Source organism: Coregonus lavaretus (assembly GCF_964263955.1).
Source record: "Coregonus lavaretus genome assembly, chromosome: 32".
Taxonomy (NCBI): domain Eukaryota; kingdom Metazoa; phylum Chordata; class Actinopteri; order Salmoniformes; family Salmonidae; genus Coregonus; species Coregonus lavaretus.
In genome coordinates this window covers 16,400,638-16,424,938 of record NC_140019.1, presented here as the reverse complement: position 1 = coordinate 16,424,938, position 24,301 = coordinate 16,400,638, and the positions used below count along the sequence as shown (strand labels likewise).

Here is a 24,301-nt window from a genome sequence, read left to right as displayed (position 1 = left end):
TGGGTCTCAGAGTGTAGCTCATTCATGCGGGGGGAGGGAGGAGGGGGGAGTGGGGGTTTGAACCGTTCAAAGCTGTGCTTTGAACTGTTCAAAGCTGTACTTAATTAAGTTCACACAGAGTTAATTGCATAATCTCCCTCCGTAATTATTACGGAGCCCATGGTTACCAGCTGAGGCCGCCAAGCGAGGCTGAAGTAGTTGTGTTTATTCTCAGGTAATAAAATGAAACGCTTTGCACGGTTTCAGTATTGACCTATTTCACTATCCAACATACAGCATACTGCATGCTCACACAGTCAGAGTCATGCATGGGCCTGAGCTTCCTGTTATAGAGGCGTTCTCTACACTCATAATTGGCTTGAGTCAAGTGGGCCTGCATTTTCTGTGTAAAATGATACGTTGTATATGTATGTGTCACTGTAGGCCTATGTCCAGTGGTAAGGGTCACATTCACTTTTGGGATATACTACAATGCAGACCTTGCCCAGAGTGGGGGTTGACCTTTCAACCAGACTGGGACCAGACCAGAGTGAGTCAACTTTTCAACCAGAACTCTAAATTGCCCCGTTTTGGGCCCTTGAATATCCACCTCAATGAAGCGCCCATAAATGTTTCACCTCTGGTGTAAATACTGTATATTAACCTGCTAATGTTTCTTAGATAACCATTCATTTATCTGACATCTCTGTGATGGGTTGAATATTCTTCCACACCCAAAGCCCTGCCCCATGATGCACTCCCGCCCAGCCAGCACCTCTCTTCGGGCTAGTTGGAAGGGACTGCTCCATGCCGTGCACGTCAACCCACCCGGGTTTAATGTGTTTAATGCCGATAACTATGATATCAGGCATCATGGCGCCCCATGGGCGCTTAGATCTTTAGGGGCGCTAAGTTGTTTTCTGTGCAAGCCTGAAAAGTACAAGTTGTATTATTTAATTTTTCAGATTAAAAGCGTTTTATTTGTTTTATTGGAGTTGCGCCCCATGGGGGTTTACTTTAAACCGAAATGTGTTTTTCCAAGGATTAATCCCCATTTATTAAAATAAGTAAATGCAGTCTATTAGAATAGCCGATCGCCTCGGGGATCTCTACTGTAATTGCCTCCTATTTGTTGTCACAAATGTCAACTGTGTAGGCTAGATCAAAACTGAGCGATAGAGACTGGAACTCCCCGCCGCCCGACGTAGAGCGCACCAGGCGGCCAAGGGCAAAGTGAGGACAACCGCTTTAATATTTTATCTACAGTAGGCAATGGATGGACAGTCTACCATCAACGGGATTACCTTATCTCCCGTAACTCGACATCCATCTTCATAGCCGCCAAATTTCGGGGAAAATAACATTTTAACACTCAAGTGGAATTAGGGACTCCGTTTCTGCGCCCCCGGTTTGCCGTGCACTGGCAGTTCCATGACTGGCGGGGGTCGGACGCGTAGCCCCACTCAGACGCGCTGTGACAGAAACAAGCCTCCTCATCTGGGAAGACTGAACAACCCCCTCCTCGCCTCGTAACGAGATTTGAAGCCTCACCCTTTATCAAACTAACGGGATCGTCGGATACCAACGACTTGAAATGACACCTTAAGTCACCCTCTTATTACGCGCTGGTGTGTGCTGTCTCTGGTATTATTTTTCATTTTCACACTGGGAGCGAAAGAGGGGGAAACAGGAAACTCGTCCATCTCCAAGTTTTCGGATTTCGGGCGCAGTGGAAGGAGTGAGTGGCGATGGCAGCCCCGGTGACAGCAGCGCTCGCTCTCCTGGTTCTCACAGTGGCAAGTGGGTAATCCTATACTTAGACAGGACCATGTAGCAACAGCCTACCCTGGCTCTCGATATTGTAATTTGGCCGCGACTTACCCTGCTTATCCATAATGCTTACAGTTGGAGAGTGGTGGAAGCCTATTTTTAAAGATTCTAAATGAATAATACTTTCTTGTGAAGTTCAAGACCTAGAGGATACATAATGACAAATATTCTCATTCCTGTCTGGATATAGGCTATGTGGAACGGGGCTTATGTGTATAATTGTGTCTGTGATACTGTTGTAAATTATTGTGATGTTTTAATTGTTGCCCTGGTTTGATAACATGATATCATTATAGTCCAGTGGGGAAAGTAGGCTATTGCATGTTTTCCGTGCGTCAGATTGTGTTAAGCACGTGATTTTTGACATGCCTAGATTAACAAACGTGCAATATTTTTACACAACAAATACACGCTGGCTGTTATGCACTACGCAGAAATGTGTCACATACACATACAGGCTTAGAGAGAAGTCTCCGAATTTCACACAGTAGGCCTACAGTAGACCTAGCCTTCTTTATTAGGCTAATGTTTGAAGCTTTTGGACGAATTTTTTAAAAGATAAAACTGTCTCACATCACACGTCTTTGAAATCATATGTCAGTCACGAGCTCTGCTGGTTGGCTACTGCAATTTGACTGACGCTATCCATGGTGTTGAATTTGGGCCCCCTTGACCGACACTATCCATGGTGCTGAATTAGGGCCCCTTGACTGTCACCGCCCATGGTGCTGAATTAGGGCCCCTTGACCGACGCTGTCCATGGTGCTGAATTAGGGCCCCTTGACCGACACCGTCCATGGTGCTGAATTAGGGCCCCTAACTACGCTGTCGATGGTGCTGAATTAGGGCCCTTTGACTACGCTGTCCATGGTACTGAATTAGGGCCTCTTGACCGACGCTGTCCACATGGCTGAATTAGGGCCCCTTGACCAACACTGTCCATGGTGCTAAATTAGGATACGTTTCAGTATAGTCACGCTCTTCTGCTCAGTCTACTCTATGCTATTGGTGAACACTGGGGCTTTTAAAATATACTTTTTCACTTCAAAAGCATGTGTCTCCCAAGACTAGATACTTGGATTCTCAGGTAGGCCTCATGAGTGGTCGTCATGTTAGGTCAGGTGAGATTACATTGAAAAGTGATGGTTTGTAACTCTGAAAAAAAAAAATGAAAAATGACATCAAATGGCTACACATGGTGTCATTTTAAGGTGGGCTGGTAACACATTGTTGATATGAAGATGTAAAATGTCTAGCTTCCAGTACAGTAGGCTGCTCAATGTGTTTTCCCAACTTTGCTTATCTTCCTCCTGAGGATGTGTAGTGAGCACATGTAGACTAGACGCTCTGCCTGTCCTCTGAGAGCTGTCTAGGAAGACAACATAGCGAGACTGTGTCACGGTCACCTCTTGTCTCACTCTGTCTGGAAACAACTAAATCTGGCAACCTCCTCACTGGAGTTTAGCTTAATGTTCTCACTGTCTTGCAATCTCTCTCACTATTTTATTTTCTTCTGTCTAGATCTCTTGCTTATTCCCTGGCTGCTCAATGCTGGGCTGCTCAATGCTGGGCTGCTCAATGCCCAGGAGTGCAGGAGGGGTAATCACATGCTAGCAGTCAAAACAATGCAGTGAAATGCTTGCCTATGAGCACTTCCCAACGATGCAGAGTTTTAAAATAAAAATGAAAATAAAATAAAATACACAAGAATGGAGTTACAATATATACAGGAAGTACCAGTACCAGATCAATGTGCGAGGTACGAGGTTTTTGAAGTAGATATGTATATGAAGGCAGGGTAAAGTTACTAGGCATCAGAATAGATAATAATATGAGTAAAATTAAGAAAAGAGTAGCATCAGCAAATTATGAGTGTAAAAGTGTATGTGCGTGTGTGAATGTGCGTATGTGTGTGTTTGTGTTGTGTCGGTATGCATGTGTGTGTGATGTGTCTGTGTGCGTATGTAGTGTATGTGAATGTGTGTGGGTTTTGTGTGGGAGTGTCAATGTAGTGTGTGCGAGTGTGTATATGTTGTGTATACAGTGCCTTCCAAAAGTATTCATCCCCCTTGGCGTTTTTCCTATTTTGTTGCATTACAACCTGTAATTTAAATTGATTTTTATTTGGATTTCATGTAATGGACATACACAAAATAGTCCAAATTGGTGAAGTGAAATGAAAATAATAACGTTAAAAACAATTCTAAAAAATAAATAACGGAAAAGTACAGATCAGGGTTGGGTTATAAAAAAATATCTGAAACTTTGAACATCCCACGGAGCACCATTAAATCCATTATTAAAAAATTGAAAGAATATGGCACCACAACAAACCTGCCAAGAGAGGGCCGCCCACCAAAACTAACAGACCATGCAAGGAGGGCATGAATCAGAGAGGCAACAAAGAGACCAAAGATAACCCTGATGGAGCTGCAAAGCTCCACAGCGGAGATTGGAGTATCTGTCCATAGGACCACTTTAAGCTGTACACTCCACAGAGCTGGGCTTTACAGAAGAGTGGCCAGAAAAAAGCCATTGCTTAAAGAAAAAAATAAGCAAACACATTTGGTGTTCGCCAAAAGGCATGTGGGAGACTCCCCAAACATATGGAAGAAGGCACTCTGGTCAGATGAGACTAAAATTGAGCTTTTTTGCTATCAAGGAAAACACTAAGTCTGGCGCAAACCCAACACCTCTCATCACCCCCAAGAACATCATCGGCAGGGACTGGGAAACTGGTCAGAATTGAAGGAATGATGGATAGCGCTAAATACAGGGAAATTCTTGAGGGAAACCTGTTTCAGTCTTCCAGAGATTTGAGACTGGGACGGAGGTTCACCTTCCAGCAGGACAATGACCCTAAGCATACTGCTAAAGCAACACTTGAGTGGTTTAAGGGGAAACATTTAAATGTCTTGGAATGGCCTAGTCAAAGCCCAGACCTCAATCCAATTGAGAATCTGTGGTATGACTTAAAGATTGCTGTACACCAGCGGAACCAATTCAACTTGAAGGAGCTGTAGCAGTTTTGCCTTAAAGAATGGTCAGAAATCCCAGTGGCTAGATGTGCCAAGCTTATAGAGACATACCCGAAGAGACTTGTAGCTGTAATTGCTGCAAATGTTAGCTCTACAAAGTATTGACCTTGAGGGGTGAATAGTTATGTACGCTCAAGTTTTCTTTTTTTGGTCTTATTTCTTGTTTGTTTCACAATAAAACATATTTTGCATCTTCAAAGTGGTAGGCATGTTGTGTAAATCAAATAATACAAACCCCCCAAAAATCAATTTTATTTCCAGGTTGTAAGGCAACAAAATAGGAAAAATGCCAAGGGGGGTGAATACTTTCACAAGGCACTATAGTCTATCGAGTGTTGTTTAGGTTCAGTGAAAGTTGGAGAGTGCAGATAGTTCAAGTACCATTAATTGACTATTATCAGTCTGGCTATTTAGCAGTAGGCACCCCCACAACCCCCCACCCTGCCCCACATCCCACCGGCTATGGAAATCAGTTCTCTCTCTTGTGTTAAAAACATAGTTTGTGGGCCTTTAGTGCTGTGCAGGGTTTTACGTTTTGTTGTGTGTTTGTACTATTGTGTGTGGCTATTATCAGGTTGATGTTTTTCACTTCACAAAGTTTATAGTGTAGAAATGTGTACTCACTGACAGGCAATGCTAGCGATTCAATGAACATTGTATGAGTCATAGCACTTGTTTAAATGTTTTATGTTTTGAATGACAATTGTTTGCGCATCACTGTGGTCTTGATCCTGTCCATTACTGAGGTGATATTTTAAATATTTCAGAAACACTGTTTTGGAAATATTGGCAGAATACCTCGAGGAATAATTTGGAGACCATATTCAGAGAGCAGAAGAAAATGTGATAGAGAGAGCGAGAGAGAGAAAGGGGAGAAAGAGAGAGAGAGAGATAGAAAGTGAGAGATGAATACCATTTTCAGACAGAATATGTGGTATATTACCTGTAAAACATATAATGCAATGTTTATATGACCCCTTTCAAACAGCCCCTTCTGTAGCACTTTCGAGCATATCCGTGGGTAACTGGAAAATCGGGAGGGGTGGGGGGTGTTGTTAAACCATGGGGGCTGTATGCATTTAAAATTAGGGAGGTGTTAAACAATGGCAGTATTAATGAATTTACTTGCAAAAAAGCAGAGAACCAGTCACACAGACCCGATACCTGTATTTTGGTTACAGGGTCTGTGAAAATGCAGGAATCATGACTAGGTCTTTAGGTGGCTTTTAATTGACCATGTTTTTTTTTTTTTTACCACCACCCCTTTCGGATACACCAAAATGCTGGTATAAAAAAGCAGGCATGGTAAATTATTGGGATTTTGGTCTGTGTGTGAAAGGGATAGACAGAAAGATAGAGAGCGAGAAAGAGAGAAAAAGAAAGACAGAGAGAAGTAGAGTGGTCTCTGATGTGGATGACGTTCTGTGAGAGCCAGCAGCAGGAGTTGAATCAGTTGGTTTTAGAAACCATGCTCCGCTCCCTTTCCTGCTCCTGGCCACAGTAGTTGATGTGAGAATGACACACAGGGAGAAGAGAACAGGAGAAAACCACTCTCCCTCTCCTGCCTTCGCTCCGCTCGACCTGCACTTGTAACCTGTTACTGTCGCTGGAGAGGAGAGAGCAGATGTATGAAAAAAAAATAAAAAAAATTATGCACTCAGTAACTGTAAGTCGCTCTGGATAAGAGCGTCTGCTAAATGACTAAAATGTAAATGTAAAATGAGAGAGGAGAGCGAAGCAGAGGAGGGTAAGGGAAGAGAGGAGATGGGGAGGAGAGTAAGGTAAGAGAGGAGATGGGGAGGAGAGTAAGGGAAGAGAGGAGATGGGGAGGAGAGTAAGGGAAGAGAGGAGAGGGGGAGGAGAGGAGAGCAGAGCAGAGCAGAGGAAGGCAATGGAAGAGTGGAAAGGGGAGAGGAGAGCAAGGGACTAAAGGAGATGAGGGATGAGAGAGCAAGGGAAGAGAGGAGAGGGGAGGAGAGCAAGGGAAGAGAGAAGAGGAGGGGAGGTGAAGGGAGGAGAGGAGATGAGGAGGCTGGAGGAGGGCTGATGTGAAGATAGGTGGCAAGGTGTTTCGTGAGAGTGTAGTTATTCAGCGTGGGTGTGTCCCTGTCACAGCTGAGACTGGGAGCAGAGCATGCACACAAACACACACATAAACACACACACAAACAAACACACACACACACACCACCAACAACAACAGTTCTAACACAACCTACCACAGCCTAGGACAGCCAGCGCAGGAAATATACAAACTGCATAGTTATGGAAATGATCACAGTCAGCACAATTATCACCTTCACAGGAATTATGGTCAGAGCAGCCAAATCACACCCACAACACAAGGTTAACAGTCAGAGCAGTCAAAACACACCCGAAACACAAGGTTAACAGTCAAAGCAGCCAAAACACACCCACAACACAATGTTAAAAGTCAGAGCAGCCAAAACACAAGGTTAACAGTCAGAGCTGCCAAAACACACCCACAACATTTAGCAGACGCTCTTATCCAGAGCGACTTACAGTTAGTGAGTGCATACATTTTTCATACTGGCCCCCCGTGGGAATCAAACCCACAACCCTGTCGTTGCAAGCGCCATGCTCTACCAACTGAGCTACAGGAGGGCCACAACACAAGGTAAACAGTCAGAGCAGCTCTAACGACCGCCACAGGAAAGGAAGACCCAGAGTTTCCTCTGCTGCAGAGGATAAGTTCATTAGAGTTACCAGCCTCAGAAATCGGAAATTAACTGCACCTCAGATTGCAGCCCAAATAAATGCTTCACAGAGTTCAAATAACAGACATCTCAACATCAACTGTTCAGAGGAGACCGCGTGACTCAGGCCTTCATGGTCGATTTTTCTGCAAAGAAACCAATACTAAAGGAAACCAATAATAGGAAGAGACTTGCTTGGGCCAAGAAACACGAGCAATGGACATTAGACCGTTGGAAATCTGTCCTTTGGTCTGTAGTCCAAATGTGAGATTTTTGGTTCCAACCGCTGTGTCTTTGTGAGACGCAGAGTAGGTGAACGGATGATCTCCACATGTGTGGTTGCCACCGTGAAGCATGGAGGAGGAGGTGTGATGGTGTAGGGGTGCTTTGCTGGTGACACTGTCTGTGATTTATTTAGAATTCAAGGCACACAACCAGCATGGCTACCACAGCATTCTGCAGCAATATGCCATCCCATCTGGTTTGCGCTTAGTGGGACTATCATTTGTTTTTCAACAGCACAATGACCCAAAACACACCTCCAGGCTGTGTAAGGGCTATTTGACTAAGAAGGAGAGTGATGGAGTGCTGCATCAGATGTTCTGGCCTCCACAATCACCCAACCTCAACCCAATTGAGATGGTTTGGGATGAGTTGGACCGCAGAGGGAAGGAAAAGTGCCAACAATTGCTCTATATATGTGGGAACTCCTTCAAGACTGTTGGAAAAGCATTCCAGGTGAAGCTGGTTGAGAGAATGCCAAGTGTGTGCAAAGCTGTCATCAAGGCATGGGTTTGCTACTTTGAAGAATCTAAAATCTAAAATATATTTTGATTTGTTTAACACTTTTCTGGTTACTACATGATTCCATATGTGTTAGTTCATAGTTTTGATGTCTTCACTATTATTCTACAATGTAGAAAATAGTAAAAATAAAGAAAAACCCTTGAATGAACAGGTGTGTCCAAACTTTTGACTGGTACTGTATATATATACACTGAACAAAAATATAAACGCAACATGCAACAATTTCAAAGATTTTACTGAGTTACAGTTCATATAAGGACATCAGTCAATTAAAATAAATTAATTAGGTCCTAATCTATGTATTTCACATGACTGGGAATACAGATATGCATCTGTTGGTCACATATACCTTTAAAAAATAAGGTAGGGGCATAGATCAGAAAACCAGTCAGTATCTGGTGTGACCACCATTTGCCTCATGCAGCGCGACACATCTCCTTCGCATAGAGTTGATCAGGCTGTTGATTGTGCCAACCCACAGTTTTATCAGCTGTCCGGGTGGCTGGTCTCAGACGATCCCGCAGGTGAATGGACATTTTCGGGGATCTTTTATTTCAGCTCATGTAACATGGGACGCTAAACCAGTTGAATGCTGGGAGATATAGGGGCAGAGGCAGACGCAACGGAAGTAGTTGGCCATGACAAGGCAAGGCCACCATATTGTAGATGGTGGGTCATTGAATAATTTACTGACTGGATACTTCTGCCCATGAAGAAGTAGAATATGTGTTAGATGGTGTCTTTTCCCATAAGAAACCAAAATATGTTGCTTTGAGCATTTGTCTGAAGTATAATCAAGTGTGTTTGTGTTTGTATGTTTGTGCATTGCGGAAGAGACTGTTGTTGTTTTTCCCGGCTGGAATGAAAGCATCAGAGTATAACCTTTGATTGTGTTTCAGGCTTTCTGCATGTGAGATGATGCTGTTTTTATTTTAGTACAGATGAATTATTGAAGCAGTTAGAGTGCAGCGGGGGGGAGGAGGAGGGGGAGGAGTGTGATATGATGCATTGGTCTGAAATGAAGTCCTCATGCTCTTTGTATGTCTCTGTTTCTGCCTTGCCTCACCTCTGCCTCTCAAAATGAAGACTTACAGTGTAAACCTACATATACCCACTTCTGTCAATCATTTTGTAAGCCAGTAGATCTTTGATGTAGTGTCAAGAGCGCCCATAGGATTATAAGAATGATCACAGTTAAAGAGCAGTGTGTCCTGTTCTGGGTTAGAGAGCTGTGTACCCTGTTCTGGGTTAGAGAGCTGTGTGTCCTGTTTAGAGGTAGAGTACAGACCTATGTGTGTGTAAGAGTCTTAAGTATTTGATGCGTGTTCTGGATGAGAGGTGGGCTGCATCTCAAATGGCACCCGATATATCCTTATGGGCCCTGGTCAAAAGTAGTGCACTATGTAGGGAATAGGGTGCCACTTTGGAATGTAATCGTGGTGCGGGTCTCAGTGAGTGGGGGTTCATCAGTGGGGCATCTGAGGTCCCTGACCTTCAGGTGACATTCTTCCTGAGAATAGCTAACCATCCAGACAACCTACTTCACTCCTTTAAGGTCTATAGTATGATTGTTGCTGCCCACCACTCAATTCTCTGAATGGAGAAAAGGTTAATAGGTTTTTATCCTGAATGATGTTCCTGGAAAGAGACTTTGTAAACAAAGACCTGATAATGCAACTTATACCATGGAATTGTTGTTTCTGATTAGCTTGAAGGGCATTCTAGAATGTGCATTATTTCCCTATAATGCGCGGTATATTTGCACGGTAGAATTCAATGGCTATAGTTCATTCTTACATGTTCTATTTTTGATCTGCTTTTGAACTGAAAACATTATTGGCAATGTTGAATTTGATTTTCATAATGGCAAGCTAGGACTGACGATTTGGTTAGCTAAACTAGCAAGTCTGTTTGTTTGGTTACCATGGCAACTACTTTAGCTATCTAGTAAACTTGCTAGCTATTTCAGTGGACGTTGAACACATTTTTACTGGCAAATGAACACATTTCTAAAATTATAATAGATACAGTGCATTCGGAAAGTTTTCAGACTCCTTGACTTTTTCCACATTTTGTTACGTTACAGCCTTATTCTGAAACGGATTAAATTGTGTCTTTTTTTACCTCATCAATCTACACACAATACTGCATAATGACAAAGGAAAAACAGGTTTTTATAAATCTTTGCAAATGTATTAAAAATAAAAAACTTAAATATCACATTTACATAAGTATTCAGAACCTTTACTTAGTACTTTGTTGAAGCGCCTTTGGCAGCGATTACAGCCTCGAGTCTTTTTGGGTATGACGCTACAAGCTTGGCACACCTGTATTTGGGGAGTTTCTCCCATTCTTCTCTGCAGATCCTCTCAAGCTCTGTCAGGTTGGATGGGGAGTGTCGCTGCAAATATATTTTCAGGTCTCTCCAGAGATGTTCGATCGGGTTCAAGTCCGGGCTCTGGCTGGACCACTCAAGGACATTCAGAGACTTGTCCTGAAGCCACTCCTGCATTGTCTTGGCTGTGTGCTTAGGGTCGTTGTCCTGTTGGAAGGTAAACCTTCACCCCAGTCTGAGGACCTGAGTGCTCTGGAGCAGGTTCTCATCAAGGATCTCTCTGTACATTGCTCCATTCATCTTTCCCTCGATCGTCTCCCAGTCCCTGCCGCTGAAAAACATTCCCACAGCATGATGCTGCCACCACCATGCTTCACCGTAGGGATGGTGCCAGGTTTCCTCCAGATGTGACTCTTGGCATTCAGGCCAAAGAGTTCAATCTTGGTTTCATCAGACCAGAGAATCTTGTTTCGTTGTTGAGCTTCTGGAAGGTTCTTCCATCTTTACAGAGGAACCATCAGGTTCTTGGTCACCTCCCTGACCAAGGCCCTTCTCCCCAATTGCTCAGTTTGGCCGGGTGGCCAGCTCTAGGAAGAGTCTTGGTGGTTCCAAACTTCTTCCATTTAAGAATGATGGAGGCCGCTGTGTTCTTGGGGACCTTCAATGCGGCAGACATTTTTCAGTGCCCTTCCCTACATAAGGGACCGCAACATCTGTGCCTCGATACAATCCTGTCTAGGAACTCTACAAACAATTCCTTCGACCTCATGGCTTGGTTTTTGCTCTGACATGCACTGCCAACTGTGGGACCTTATATAGACAGGTGTGTGCCTTTCCAAATCATGTCCAATCAATTGAATTTACAACAGGTGGACTCCAATCAAGTTGTAGAAACATCTCAAGAATGATCAGTGGAAACAGGATACATCTGAGCTCAATTTTGAGTCTCATAGCAAAGGGTCTGAATACTTATGTAAATAAGGTATTTCTGTTTTTTATTTTTTATACATTTGCAAACATTTCTAAAAACCTGTTTCGCTTTGTCATTATGGGGTATTGTGTGTAGATTGATGAGGATTTTTTTTTATATAATACATTTTAGAATAAGGCTGTAACGTAACAAAATGTGGAAAAAGTCAAGGGGTCTGAATACTTTCCGAATGCACTATATAGGCTACTAACACCCTTGCCTTTCTTGCACTAACACTCACACTTGTCTATTCTTAGTAGCACTGACTTTGCTGATAGCTGCTTTATTTAGGAAAAATAAGCTTACTATGACTATGATATGTGGTTGTCTGTAAGTCATTCTGGATAAGAGTGTCTGCTACAGTGGAGGCTCTGAAAGCCATTAAGTTAACCCCTGGTGCCATCGTTTGGAGTGCATTACATGGGTGAGAACATCCTAATGGAGGGGAATGTGTGAGTGGTACAATGAGTTGATCTGAACCATGTGACTAATCCAGTTAACTGGAGATAACCATCACATCAGCTCCCTGTCATACAGCAGCCACTGGACGGTGGGGCTTTAGACTGTGTGTGTGTGTGTGTGTATGTGTGTGTGTGAGTGAATTAATGTGTACATACAGTATGTACATTCAGTACGTTTAAGTGATAATGCCCTTGAAGCCGGCGTTCGGAGGATATATTGGCAGAGTTGTTGTTTGTCCCGGGTCGGCAAACCGTGCCAATATATCCTCCAAACACCGGCTTCAAGGGCATTATCACTTTTATACAACGGGTTACCAACATATTCAAGTAATGATTGACATATTTTCATTGAAAACGTTATTTTGATGAATTTTTTCATACTATTTCATCCTTCCATGAGATATAGTCCCGACACAAATCTAGGTTTGCTACCCAAGCCGGCTGGTTGTTCGTTCTATCGGTTCGGTTGCCAGAGACGCGGCCCAGTCGTTAAGTCTTTTTGTTCTAAATCTATGGACGCCACCCAGTCGTTCGTTCTAAATGTTTCGTTGCCATGATGGCTGCAACGTTCTTATCCTTTGCTTGCTAGCTAGCCAACTTCGGCTAACACAGTCATGTCAAACAATGCAGCCAGAATAACAGCAAGGTAGCTGCATTTGCGTTTGTTTAATCTGTAACAATAACAATGAGCTAATGATGCACGATTTCCAGGACACTGTTCAGAGGAGCTAGCCAACTACACAGCTATCACAATAACTTCAAACTGAAGCTGGAATGACAGCAAATGACATGCTGATTCATGATTCATGATTTCGACTGGCTATGAAAAGCTGCCAGCCTGTCTGTCTCGTCCTGACTCCCGACACGTTCATTAATATGGGACATCTGGAGATCGAATTTCAATATTGAAACAATGTTGCAAATGTCGGAAAGACAGACAGCAAGGTTAATACAAATCTCCGCTGTTGAAAACCAAATGCTAGTCTAAACAAAATGGGAGATAATATCTAGATGCTTTTACAGTAGAGATCAAGTTTATAAATAAATTGCCTGACTGGGCTGATGAGACAGTGGATTGCACAGTCCGATGGAATAGTGAACAGGCATTTCAACATCATAGCCTTAGCTGGTGGTAATTTGTGGAATAGACACCGGCTGGAACATGATTTTAACCAATCAGCCTCCAGGATTAGACCCACCCGTTGTATAAGTAAGGGATAATCATCGAGGGGCTGTACGTTCTATGGAAAATAGTGTATGACATGGAAGGTGTATTCTGCAACGCATTAGCAGAGTGGAACAAACCTTCCACGGAGTTGCTTTATTTTCCAGAGAACGCACAGAGCCCTGAGTTGATTATCCCTTTTATACCATAGCTTCAAATTAACATATTTGCCGCTAGAAATGTATTCATTTGCCAGTAGAAATGTGAAAACATCCACTGAAGTAGCTACTAGCTAGTTAGATAGCTACAGTAGTTGCCTTGGTAACCAAACAAACAGACTTACTATTTTAGTTAACCAAACCATCATCCTAGCTTGCTATTATGAAAATCTAATTCAACAATGCCAATAATGTTTTCAATTTGACTTTTGCGTTCAAAAGCAGCTCAAAAATAGAACATGTAAGAATGAACTTCATAGCCATTGAATTATACCATGCAATATAGGGAAATAATGCACGCACTAGAATGCCCTTCAAGCCAATCGAAAATGTGTATTCAACAATGCCATGGTATAAGTATGTACAGTGGGGAGAACAAGTATTTGATACACTGCCGATTTTGCAGGTTTTTCTACTTACAAAGCATGTAGAGGTCTGTACTTTTTATCATAGGTACACTTCAACTGTGAGAGACGGAATCTAAAACAAAAATCCAGAAAATCACATTGTATGAATTTTAAGTAATTAATTTGCATTTTATTGCATGATATAAGTATTTGATCACCTACCAACCAGTAAGAATTCCGGCTCTCACAGACCTGTTAATTTTTCTTTAAGAAGCCCTCCTGTTCTCCACTCATTACCTGTATTAACTGCACCTGTTTGAACTCGTTACCTGTATAAAAGACACCTGTCCACACACTCAATCAAACAGACTCCAACCTCTCCACAATGGCCAAGACCAGAGAGCTGTGTAAGGACATTAGGGATAAAATTGTAGACCTGCACAAGGCTGGGATGGGCTACAGGACAATAGGCAAGCAGCTTGGTGAGAAGGCAACAACTGTTGGCGCAATTATTAGAAAATGGAAGAAGTTCAAGATGACGGTCAATCACCCTCGGTCTGGGGCTCCATGCAAGATCTCACCTCGTGGGGCATCAATGATCATGAGGAAGGTGAGGGATCAGCCCAGAACTACACGGCAGGACCTGGTCAATGACCTGAAGAGAGCTGGGACCACAGTCTCAAAGAAAACCATTAGTAACACACTACGCCGTCATCGATTAAAATCCTGCAGCGCACGCAAGGTCCCCCTACTCAAGCCAGCGCATGTCCAGGCCCGTCTGAAGTTTGCCAATGACCATCTGGATGATCCAGAGGAGGAATGGGAGAAGGTCATGTGGTCTGATGAGACAAAAATAGAGCTTTTTGGTCTAAACTCCACTCGCCGTGTTTGGAGGAAGAAGAAGGATGAGTACAACCCCAAGAACACCATCCCAACCGTGAAGCATGGAGGTGGAAACATCATTCTTTGGGGATGCTTTTCTGCAAAGGAGACAGGACGACTGCACCGTATTGAGGGGAGGATGGATGGGGCCATGTATCGCAAGATCTTGGCCAACAACCTCCTTCCCTCAGTAAGAGCATTGAAGATGGGTCGTGGCTGGGTCTTCCAGCATGACAACGACTCGAAACACACAGTCAGGGCAACTAAGGAGTGGCTCCGTAAGAAGCATCTCAAGGTCCTTGAGTGGCCTATCCAGTCTCCAGACCTGAACCCAATAGAACATCTTTGGAGGGAGCTGAAAGTCCGTATTGCCCAGCGGCAGCCCCGAAACCTGAAGGATCTGGAGAAAGTCTGTATGGAGGAGTGGGCCAAAATCCCTGCTGCAGTGTGTGCAAACCTGGTAAAGACCTACAGGAAACGTATGATCTCTGTAATTGCAAACAAAGGTTTCTGTACCAAATATTATCAAAATCAAATCAAATCAAATTTTATTGGTCACATGCCGAATACAACAGGTGCAGACATTACAGTGAAATGCTTACTTACAGCCCTTAACCAACAGTGCATTTATTTTAAACAAAAAAGTAAGAATAAAACAACAACAAAAAAGTGTTGAGAAAAAAAGAGCAGAAGTAAAATAAAGTGACAGTAGGGAGGCTATATATACAGTAAAATAAAGTGACAGTAGGGAGGCTATATATACAGGGGGGTACCGTTGCATAGTCAATGTGCGGGGGCACCGGCTAGTTGAGGTAGTTGAGGTAATATGTACATGTGGGTAGAGTTAAAGTGACTATGCATAAATACTTAACAGAGTAGCAGCAGCGTAAAAAGGATGGGGTGGGGGGGCAGTGCAAATAGTCCGGGTAGCCATGATTAGCTGTTCAGGAGTCTTATGGCTTGGGGGTAGAAGCTGTTGAGGAGTCTTTTGGACCTAGACTTGGCACTCCGGTACCGCTTGCCGTGCGGTAGCAGAGAGAACAGTCTATGACTAGGGTGGCTGGAGTCTTTGACAATTTTGAGGGCCTTCCTCTGACACCGCCTGGTATAGAGGTCCTGGATGGCAGGGAGCTTTGCCCCAGTGATGTACTGGGCCGTACGCACTACCCTCTGTAGTGCCTTGCGGTCAGAGGCCAAGCAGTTGCCATACCAGGCGGTGATGCAACCAGTCAGGATGCTCTCCATGGTGCAGCTGTAGAATTTTTTGAGGATCTGAGGACCCATGCCAAATCTTTTTAGTCTCCTGAGGGGGAATAGGCTTTGTCGTGCCCTCTTCACGACTGTCTTGGTGTGTTTGGACCATGATAGTTCGTTGGTGATGTGGACACCAAGGAACTTGAAGCTCTCAACCTGTTCCACTACAGCCCCGCCGATGAGAATGGGGGCGTGCTCAGTCCTCTTTTTTTTCCTGTAGTCCACAATCATCTCCTTTGTCTTGGTCACGTTGAGGGAGAGGTTGTTGTCCTGGCACCACACGGCCAGATCTCTGACCTCCTCCCTATAGGCTGTCTCATCGTTGTCGGTGATCAGGCCTACCACTGTTGTGTCGTCGGCAAACTTAATGATGGTGTTGGAGTCGTGCCTGGCCATGCAGTCATGGGTGAACAGAGAGTACAGGAGGGGACTGAGCACGCACCCCTGAGGGGCCCCCGTGTTGAGGATCAGTGTGGCAGATGTGTTGTTACCTACCCTTACCACCTGGGGGCGGCCCGTCAGGAAGTCCAGTATTAAGTTCTGCTTTTCTGATGTATCAAATACTTTTGTCATGCAATAAAATGCAAATTAATTACTTAAAAATCATACAATGTGATTTTCTGGATTTTTGTTTTAGATTCCGTCTCTCACAGTTGAAGTGTACCTATGATAAAAATTACAGACCTCTACATGCTTTGTAAACCTGCAAAATTGGCAGTGTATCAAATACTTGTTCTCCCCGCTGTATATACTGTATGTGTGTGTGGATATGTTTATTGGACTGTCAGTAAAGACACGATCACATCACAACTGTTTGTCAGATCAGAGACTATGTAACGTACGTACACACCCACACATGCACACACATTCTATCTGGAGAGATGTTGCATATTGCATTCTCATTGCAATGTCAACAGGCAATGAGAACATCCCACGACACTGCAGTCCAAATTAGAAGGACCTTACCTCAGCACGAGATTTAAACCTCGCTCCACTAAACACTGCCCTCTGTGTGTGTGTGTGTGTATAAATACAAGTGTGTGTGTGTCCACTAATCAAGCTTTCAATTATGCTAATCAAGAAGCAGTTAGTTCATAATGATCCCCATTAAAACCAATGCGCTGAGTCAGCTGTGGTCTGAAAGGTCTAATGTTGGTCTGATGTGGCTCACTGGCTCTGCTACATGACAGTCCTTTATAATGGAAGGCTTACACATACTCCGTTATGCTGTTATGTAAATATATGCACAGTGAGGATGATACCAGGGCATGATGAATATGGACTGGGTGATATGAAATAGAAGGGTAGTTGTAGACTGCAGTGTGTACTAGATAAGGATGTTTAAAGTTCAATATAAATATAAACTTTGAGTATGAATATGAACTAGAAGGGTTCATTTTAGGGCAATATGAATATATATTGAAACGGTAATGAGACTTTAGTATGAAAAGAGGGGTGATTAGTTCAACATGAATATGTACTAGAATGGTCATAGAGTAATATACACACACATCCACTCTACTGCGATGATGACATTAGGCTAGTATGAATATGTACTGTCAGGTTGTTTTTGCTTGCCCCTGTCTACATAATTGGCTTGGAGTCCACTTGGAAAGTTCACACGGTGGTCACAGACTGGTACACTTGAATCGCTGAGCATCAAACGCGGCTGTGGGGGCAATTACATGGCATGTTGTCTTGAAACTCCTTTTGTGGATGTTTTTGTGTATGTATGCCTTTTCTGCCAGTTACACAATTTTATCCCTCTCCCTCTGTGTGTATGTGTTTGTTTGTGTGCATATGTGTGTGTGTATGTGTGTGTGTGTGTGTGTAGCTGCCTTGGGCGCGGAGATAGAGGAGCGATTGGTGACCTACCTGCTGTCTCCCGAGCGCTACAACAAACTGATCAGACCTGCTGTCAACAAGAGCCAACAGGTCACCATCCATATACAGGTGTCCCTGGCCCAGCTCATTAGTGTGGTGAGTACACACACCACGCACGTGCGCGCACGCACGCACACACACACACACATTCTCTCTCATGCTTCTCTCTCCCTGTCTGTCTGTTGCAGAATGAGAGAGAACAGATCATGACCACCAACTGCTGGCTGACTCAGGTATGGAATGACTACAGGTTGATGTGGGACCCAGAGGAGTATGAGGGCATTAAGAAGGTCCGCCTCCCATCTCAACACATCTGGCTGCCTGACATCGTCCTCTACAACAAGTGAGTGAGCTGTGTGTGTTTGTGTGTGTGTGTGTGTTATGTGTAAATATAATCCATATCTATATATCAGACACTATCTAAAGTTGAAGTCGGAAGTTTACATACACCTTAGCCAAATACATTTAAACTCAGTTTTTCACAATTCCTGCCATTTAATCCTAGTAAAAATTAACTGTCTTAGTTCAGTTAGGATCACCACTTTATTTTAAGAATGTGAAATGTCAGAATAATAGTAAAGAGAATGATTTATTTCAGGTTTTATTTCTTTCATCACATTCCCAGTGGGTCAGAAGTTTACATACACTCAATTAGTATTTGGTAGCATTGCCTTTAAATTGTTTAACTTGGGTCAAATGTTTCGGGTAGCCTTCCACAAGCTTCCCACAATAAGTTGGGTGAATTTTGGCCCATTCCTCCTGACAGAGCTGGTGTAACTGAGCCAGGTTTGTAGGCCTCCTTGCTCGCACACGCATTTTCAGTTCTGCCCACACATTTTCAGGGCTTTGTGATGGCCACTCCAATACCTTGAATTTGTTGTCCTTAAGCCATTTTGCCACAACTTTGGATGTATGCTTGGGGTCATTGTCCATTTGGAAGACCCATTTGCGACCAAGCTTTAACTTCCTGACTGATGTCTTGAGATGTTGCTTCAATATATCCACATCATTTTCCTTCCTCATGATGCCATCTATTTTGTGAAGTGCACCAGTCCCTCTTGCAGCAAAGCACCCCCACAGCATGATGCTGCCACCCCCGTGCTTCACGGTTGGGATGGTATTCTTCGGCTTGCAAGCCATCCTCCAAACATAACGATAGTCATTATGGCCAAACAGTTATATTTTTGTTTCATCAGACCAGAGGACATTTCTCCAAAAAGTACAATCTTTGTCCCCATGTGCAGTTGCAAACCGTAGTCTGGCTTTTTTTATGGCGGTTTTGGAGCAGTACGCTTCTTCCTTGCTGAGCAGCCTTTCAGGTTATGTCGATATAGGACTCATTTTACTGTGGATATAGATACTTTTGTACCTGTTTCCTCCAGCATCTTCACAAGGTCCTTTGCTGTTGTTCTGGGATTGATTTGCACTTTTCGCACCAAAGTACGTTCATCTCTAGGAGACAGAACGCCTCTCCTTCCTGAGCGGTATGACGGCTGCGTGGTCCCATGGTGTTTATACTTGCGTACTATTGTTTGTGCAGATGAACGTGGTACCTTCAGGCATTTGGAAATTGTTCCGAAGGATGAACCAGACTTGTGGAGGTCTACAATTAATTTTCTGAGGTCTTGGCTGATTTCTTTTGATTTCCCCTTGATGTCAAGCAAAGAGGCACTGAGTTTGAAGGTAGGCCTTGAAATACATCCACAGGTACACCTCCAATTGACTCAAATGATGTCAATTAGCCTATCAGAAGCTTCTAAAGCCATCACATAATTTTCTGGAATTGTCCAAGCTGTTTAAAGGCACAGTCAACTTAGTGTATGTAAATGTCTGACCCACTCGTATTGTGATACAGTGAATTATAAATTAAATAATCTGTCTGTAAACAAATTGTTGGAAAAATGACTTGTGTCATGCACAAAGTACATGTCCTAACCGACTTGCCAAAACGATAGTTTGTTAACAAGAAATTTGTAGAGTGGTTGAAAAACGAGTTTTAATGACTCCAACCTAAGTGTATGTAAACTTCTGACTTCAACTGTATGTGTTATAAATAAGGTTAGAGCCATCTCAAACTATAGCATCGCTCAATTAAAATACCAATCATTCAAGTAATATCTAATGTAACAAATACTCTACTTCTACTTGTCAGTTGCTATCAGGATAATGAGTAAAAGGAAAAGCATTGGTAACACCTTGATTGAAGTGTGGGCTTAAAGTCCCATCATGACAAAGGTGTAGGTGGTAATAGCAGCAGCAGTTCGGTTGGTCAGGGCCTACTGAAGAGTCTCCTCCTAATACAATTAACTGGACTACGTACACCTCTGCACAACACTGTATGTATATACGTAACGGCAGCATCCCTCCCTCTGCATACATAGATATATCCCCACTGTAAATTGTATTTCCTCACTGTCAATCAGCCCATACTGTGATGAGTGTGATAGAAGGAGTCAGGCGCAGGAGGGTAATCACCGAATGCAGAGTTTATTCCGTCGTACACAACTAGTGCTGGATAGCGACAAATGAAACAGGCACAGGGGAAAATCTCCCCTGGCAATACAAGGTAACGGTATCTCCAACAATGAAATATCTACCTCGGCAATAACAATGTACGAGTAGCTCCACCGAGCTACACTACTCTCACAAATAAACAATCACCCACAAGGACAAGGGGACAGAGGGTTACACTTATACACGGACTAATGAGGGGATAAGAAACAGGTGTGTGTAATTAACAAGACAAGACAAATGGAATGATGATATATGGAGCGGCAGTGGCTAGAAGGCCGGTGACGACGAACGCCGAAGCCTGCCCGAACAAGGAGGGGAGGCAGCCTAGGCGGAAGTCGTGACACATACCCTAGACTAGTATTTTATGTTTCAAGTTTACTGTATTTATATTGTATGTTGACTGTGTGTAAATTCCTCTGACTGTATTCTGTCTGTACATTTGTCTATTGCTGGCAGCACTAATTCGCTGGTTGGCATTTATTGTCATGAATCTTGCCCTGGATGCAGCTCTGCAGAGTGGTCACTAGCTGGCACAGCCACAAAGTCATAAAGTCATCAACCTAACCCTAAGCTTAACCCTAACCTTAACCACACTGCTAACCATAATGCCTAACCCTAACCTTAAATGAACACCAAAAAGCTTGTATTTGTTTTCATGAATTCTTACAATATAGCCAATTTTGACTTTGCAGCTGGCCCTTCTAGCGGAAATCAGTAAGTCAAATGCTGGGTATGTGTAAATGTACTTGGCGACTAATAGTAATTCTGGTTCTAATCTGAGCCTCAGCTAACCCAAGGTCTGCAGGAGGGAGGGCTAAAGTCAAGATGTGATTACTGTAATCATTTGGAGGGAGGGAACAGGAGACAGAGATGAGGGCTTAGAGAGAGGGGATAGATGAGCACTGTTAAATCTGCAGAGAGGAGATGTGTGTGATCAGAGGCCAGGTCAGGTGGCTGTGTGTGTGTGTGTGACAGAAAGGCTCTCGCCCTCACCTGTTTCACACTCCAGATACTCAACACCACCACCATGGGAGTTCTGTCCTGATCTAGTCTTTCTGGACTTTAGCCTCTATAGTGAAAATGTGCAAATTATTTTAGTTGTGTGAAGCATCATGTGAAATATGGAAGTGCCATAGATTTTATATTTGATTATATTGGGTTGGCTTGTTAAAGTGAAAATACATGATTTCATTCATGCCTGAATATGTTAAGATGACAAATGTTTGATTGACTATAAAGTTATTAGGATATTGAGTAATAGATGTTTTCAGGTATAGTTGTGCTGGTATCAAGGTAGAGCTGTACTGGAATTGTTTGGGTCAAAGTCACAGCCATATCTTTATATCTCAATGTGTTGGAAACCTGGTCTGATCTGCAGGTTGATAGTTACAGTTGTTTGGGTATAAAGCTATCAGTGTTTATAGCTGTTTGGGTATAGAGCTGTAGTTGTTTGGGTATAGAGCTAGTTGTTTGGGTATAGAGCTATAGTTGTTTGGGTATAGAGCTAGTTGTTTGGGTATAGAGCTATAGTTGTTTGGGTATAGAGCTAGTTGTTTGGGTATAGAGCTGTAGTTGTTTGGGTATAGAGCTAGTTGTTTGGGTATAGAGCTATAGTTTTTTGGGTATAGAACTAGTTGTTTGGGTATAGAGCTATAGTTGTTTGGGTATAGAGCTAGTTGTTTGGGTATAGAGCTAGTTGTTTGGGTATAGAGCTATAGTTGTTTGGGTATAGAGCTATAGTTGTTTGGGTATAGAACTAGTTGTTTGGGTATAGAGCTAGTTGTTTGGGTGTAGAGCTATAGTTGTTTGCGTAAAGAGACTTTTAACCAGCTGCAAATTTAGGACAGGAGGAGATTTATTGTGTAGAGCAGCGTGTCAGTGTGTGTGTCTGTGTGTGTGTTTTTGTGGTTAGGAGCAGAGCAGTGTGATGGCTGGACTCCTCCTGACCTGCTTTATAATTTATAACACTTTGATGTATAATGCAACACCTGCAACCTGGTGAGAATCTAAATTCGAAATCTCAGCAGATTCAGGCCTGTCCTGTGACAGGGGTGTCTGACGCAGTTTCCCCCGTCCCTGTCCCTTGTCTCCAAGCACAACAACCCAAATGCCCAGTCAACAACACCAGCTACCATATCTCCCTCTGTGTGTGTCTTACCTAATGCTAACATCCACCAATGTCTTACCTATTGCTAACATCTATCTTATTCTTCTATGCATTTCTCTTCTTCTTCTATGTATTTATCTTCTTCTTCTTCTTCTTCTATGCATTTATCTTCTTCTATGTTTTTATCTTCTTCTTCTATGCATTTCTCTTCTTCTTCTATGTATTTCTCTTCTTCTATGTATGTATCTTCTTCTTCTATGTATTTATCTTCTTCTATGTATTTAACTTCTTCTATGTATTTATCTTCTTCTTCTTCTATGTATTTATCTTTGTCTTCTATGTATTTATCTGTGTGGTATCTCTGACACCTCCCTCTCTTTCTCCCGTAGTGTCCTGTCTCTCAATGCTGATAGGAACTATGTGGTCTCCTTCTAATATGCATCTATCTGTGTATGTGTGCTGGTTCTGATTCCTTTCTGTCTTCACTTCACCTCAGTGCTGATGGGAACTACGAGGTGTCATTCTACTCCAACACGGTGGTCTCCAACAATGGAGAGGTGTACTGGCTGCCCCCCGCCATCTACAAGTCGGCCTGCAAGATTGAGGTACGCGACTTCCCCTTCGACCAGCAGAACTGCACACTCAAGTTCCGGTCCTGGACCTACGACCACACAGAGATCGACCTGATCCTGCTCAGCGATTTCGCCAGCCGTGACGACTTCAAGCCCAGTGGTGAGTGGGACATTGTGTCTCTGCCGGGACGCAAGAACGAAGACCCCTCTGACATCACCTACCTGGACATCACCTATGACTTCATCATCAAGCGCAAGCCACTGTTCTACACCATCAACCTGATCATCCCCTGTGTTCTCATTACCTCTCTGGCTATCTTAGTGTTCTACCTGCCGTCTGACTGTGGAGAGAAGATGACTCTCTGTATTTCAGTCCTCCTGGCCCTCACTGTGTTCCTGCTGCTGATCTCCAAGATCGTCCCGCCTACGTCTCTAGCTGTCCCTCTCATAGGGAAGTATCTGATGTTTGCCATGGTGCTGGTCACCTTCTCCATCGTCACCAGTGTGTGTGTGCTCAACGTGCACCACCGCACGCCCTCCACACACACCATGCCCCCCTGGGTCAAACGTCTCTTCCTGCACCGTCTCCCCTCCTTCCTGTTCATGCGTCGGCCGGGCAGCTCCAACATCCGAGAGAGGTTCCGCCAGAAGCACCAGCGGCGCTCCTACTCCGACGGGGCGGTGGCAGTGGCCCCGGCCGGGGGGGGAATGGGGGTGGCAGAGGGGTCTGGGATAGGCGGGGCCGACTCCTTCTATGTGAACGAGGAGTCAGCCAAGCGGTACGGCTGGAAGATCAGCGACCTGTCGGAGAACACGGAGTTCAGGAAGAGGATGACGGTGAAGTGTCACGCAGACGTTGAGGAGGCTGTGGACGGGGTGCGCTACGTCGCCGAGAAGATGAAGAGTGAGGACAACGATGAGGGGGTGAGTGTGTGTGTGTTTGTGTGTGTGGAGGAAGGATAGCCTTGAGATGATATGAGCAGAATAGTTTGGAGCCGAGAGTATTGTTCTTCTATTGTCAAAACATTATTCATTGTGTATCGCTCTTTTTGTATCCTGCCACAGGTCATTGAGGACTGGAAGTATGTTGCCATGGTGATTGACCGGCTGTTCCTGTGGATATTTGTGTTTGTGTGCATTACTGGGACTTTGGGGCTGTTCATGCAGCCCCTCTTCCAGAGCTACAACACGCCCACGGCAGACGACCTGGAGCAGAACTGA

General features: G+C 43.7%; 1 protein-coding gene across 1 annotated transcript; it reads left to right on the top strand.

Annotated features, from left to right (window-relative positions):
- Positions 1–1,727: 1,727 nt before the first annotated feature.
- Positions 1,728–24,301, top strand: LOC311107537 (neuronal acetylcholine receptor subunit beta-2-like; the record flags this gene model as incomplete). The annotated part of the gene is made up of 5 exons (XM_084150044.1): positions 1,728–1,779; positions 17,838–17,983; positions 18,076–18,230; positions 23,005–24,004; positions 24,146–24,301. 5 exons carry the CDS (start codon positions 1,728–1,730, stop codon positions 24,299–24,301), a joined length of 1,509 nt encoding a protein of 502 aa, XP_084006170.1.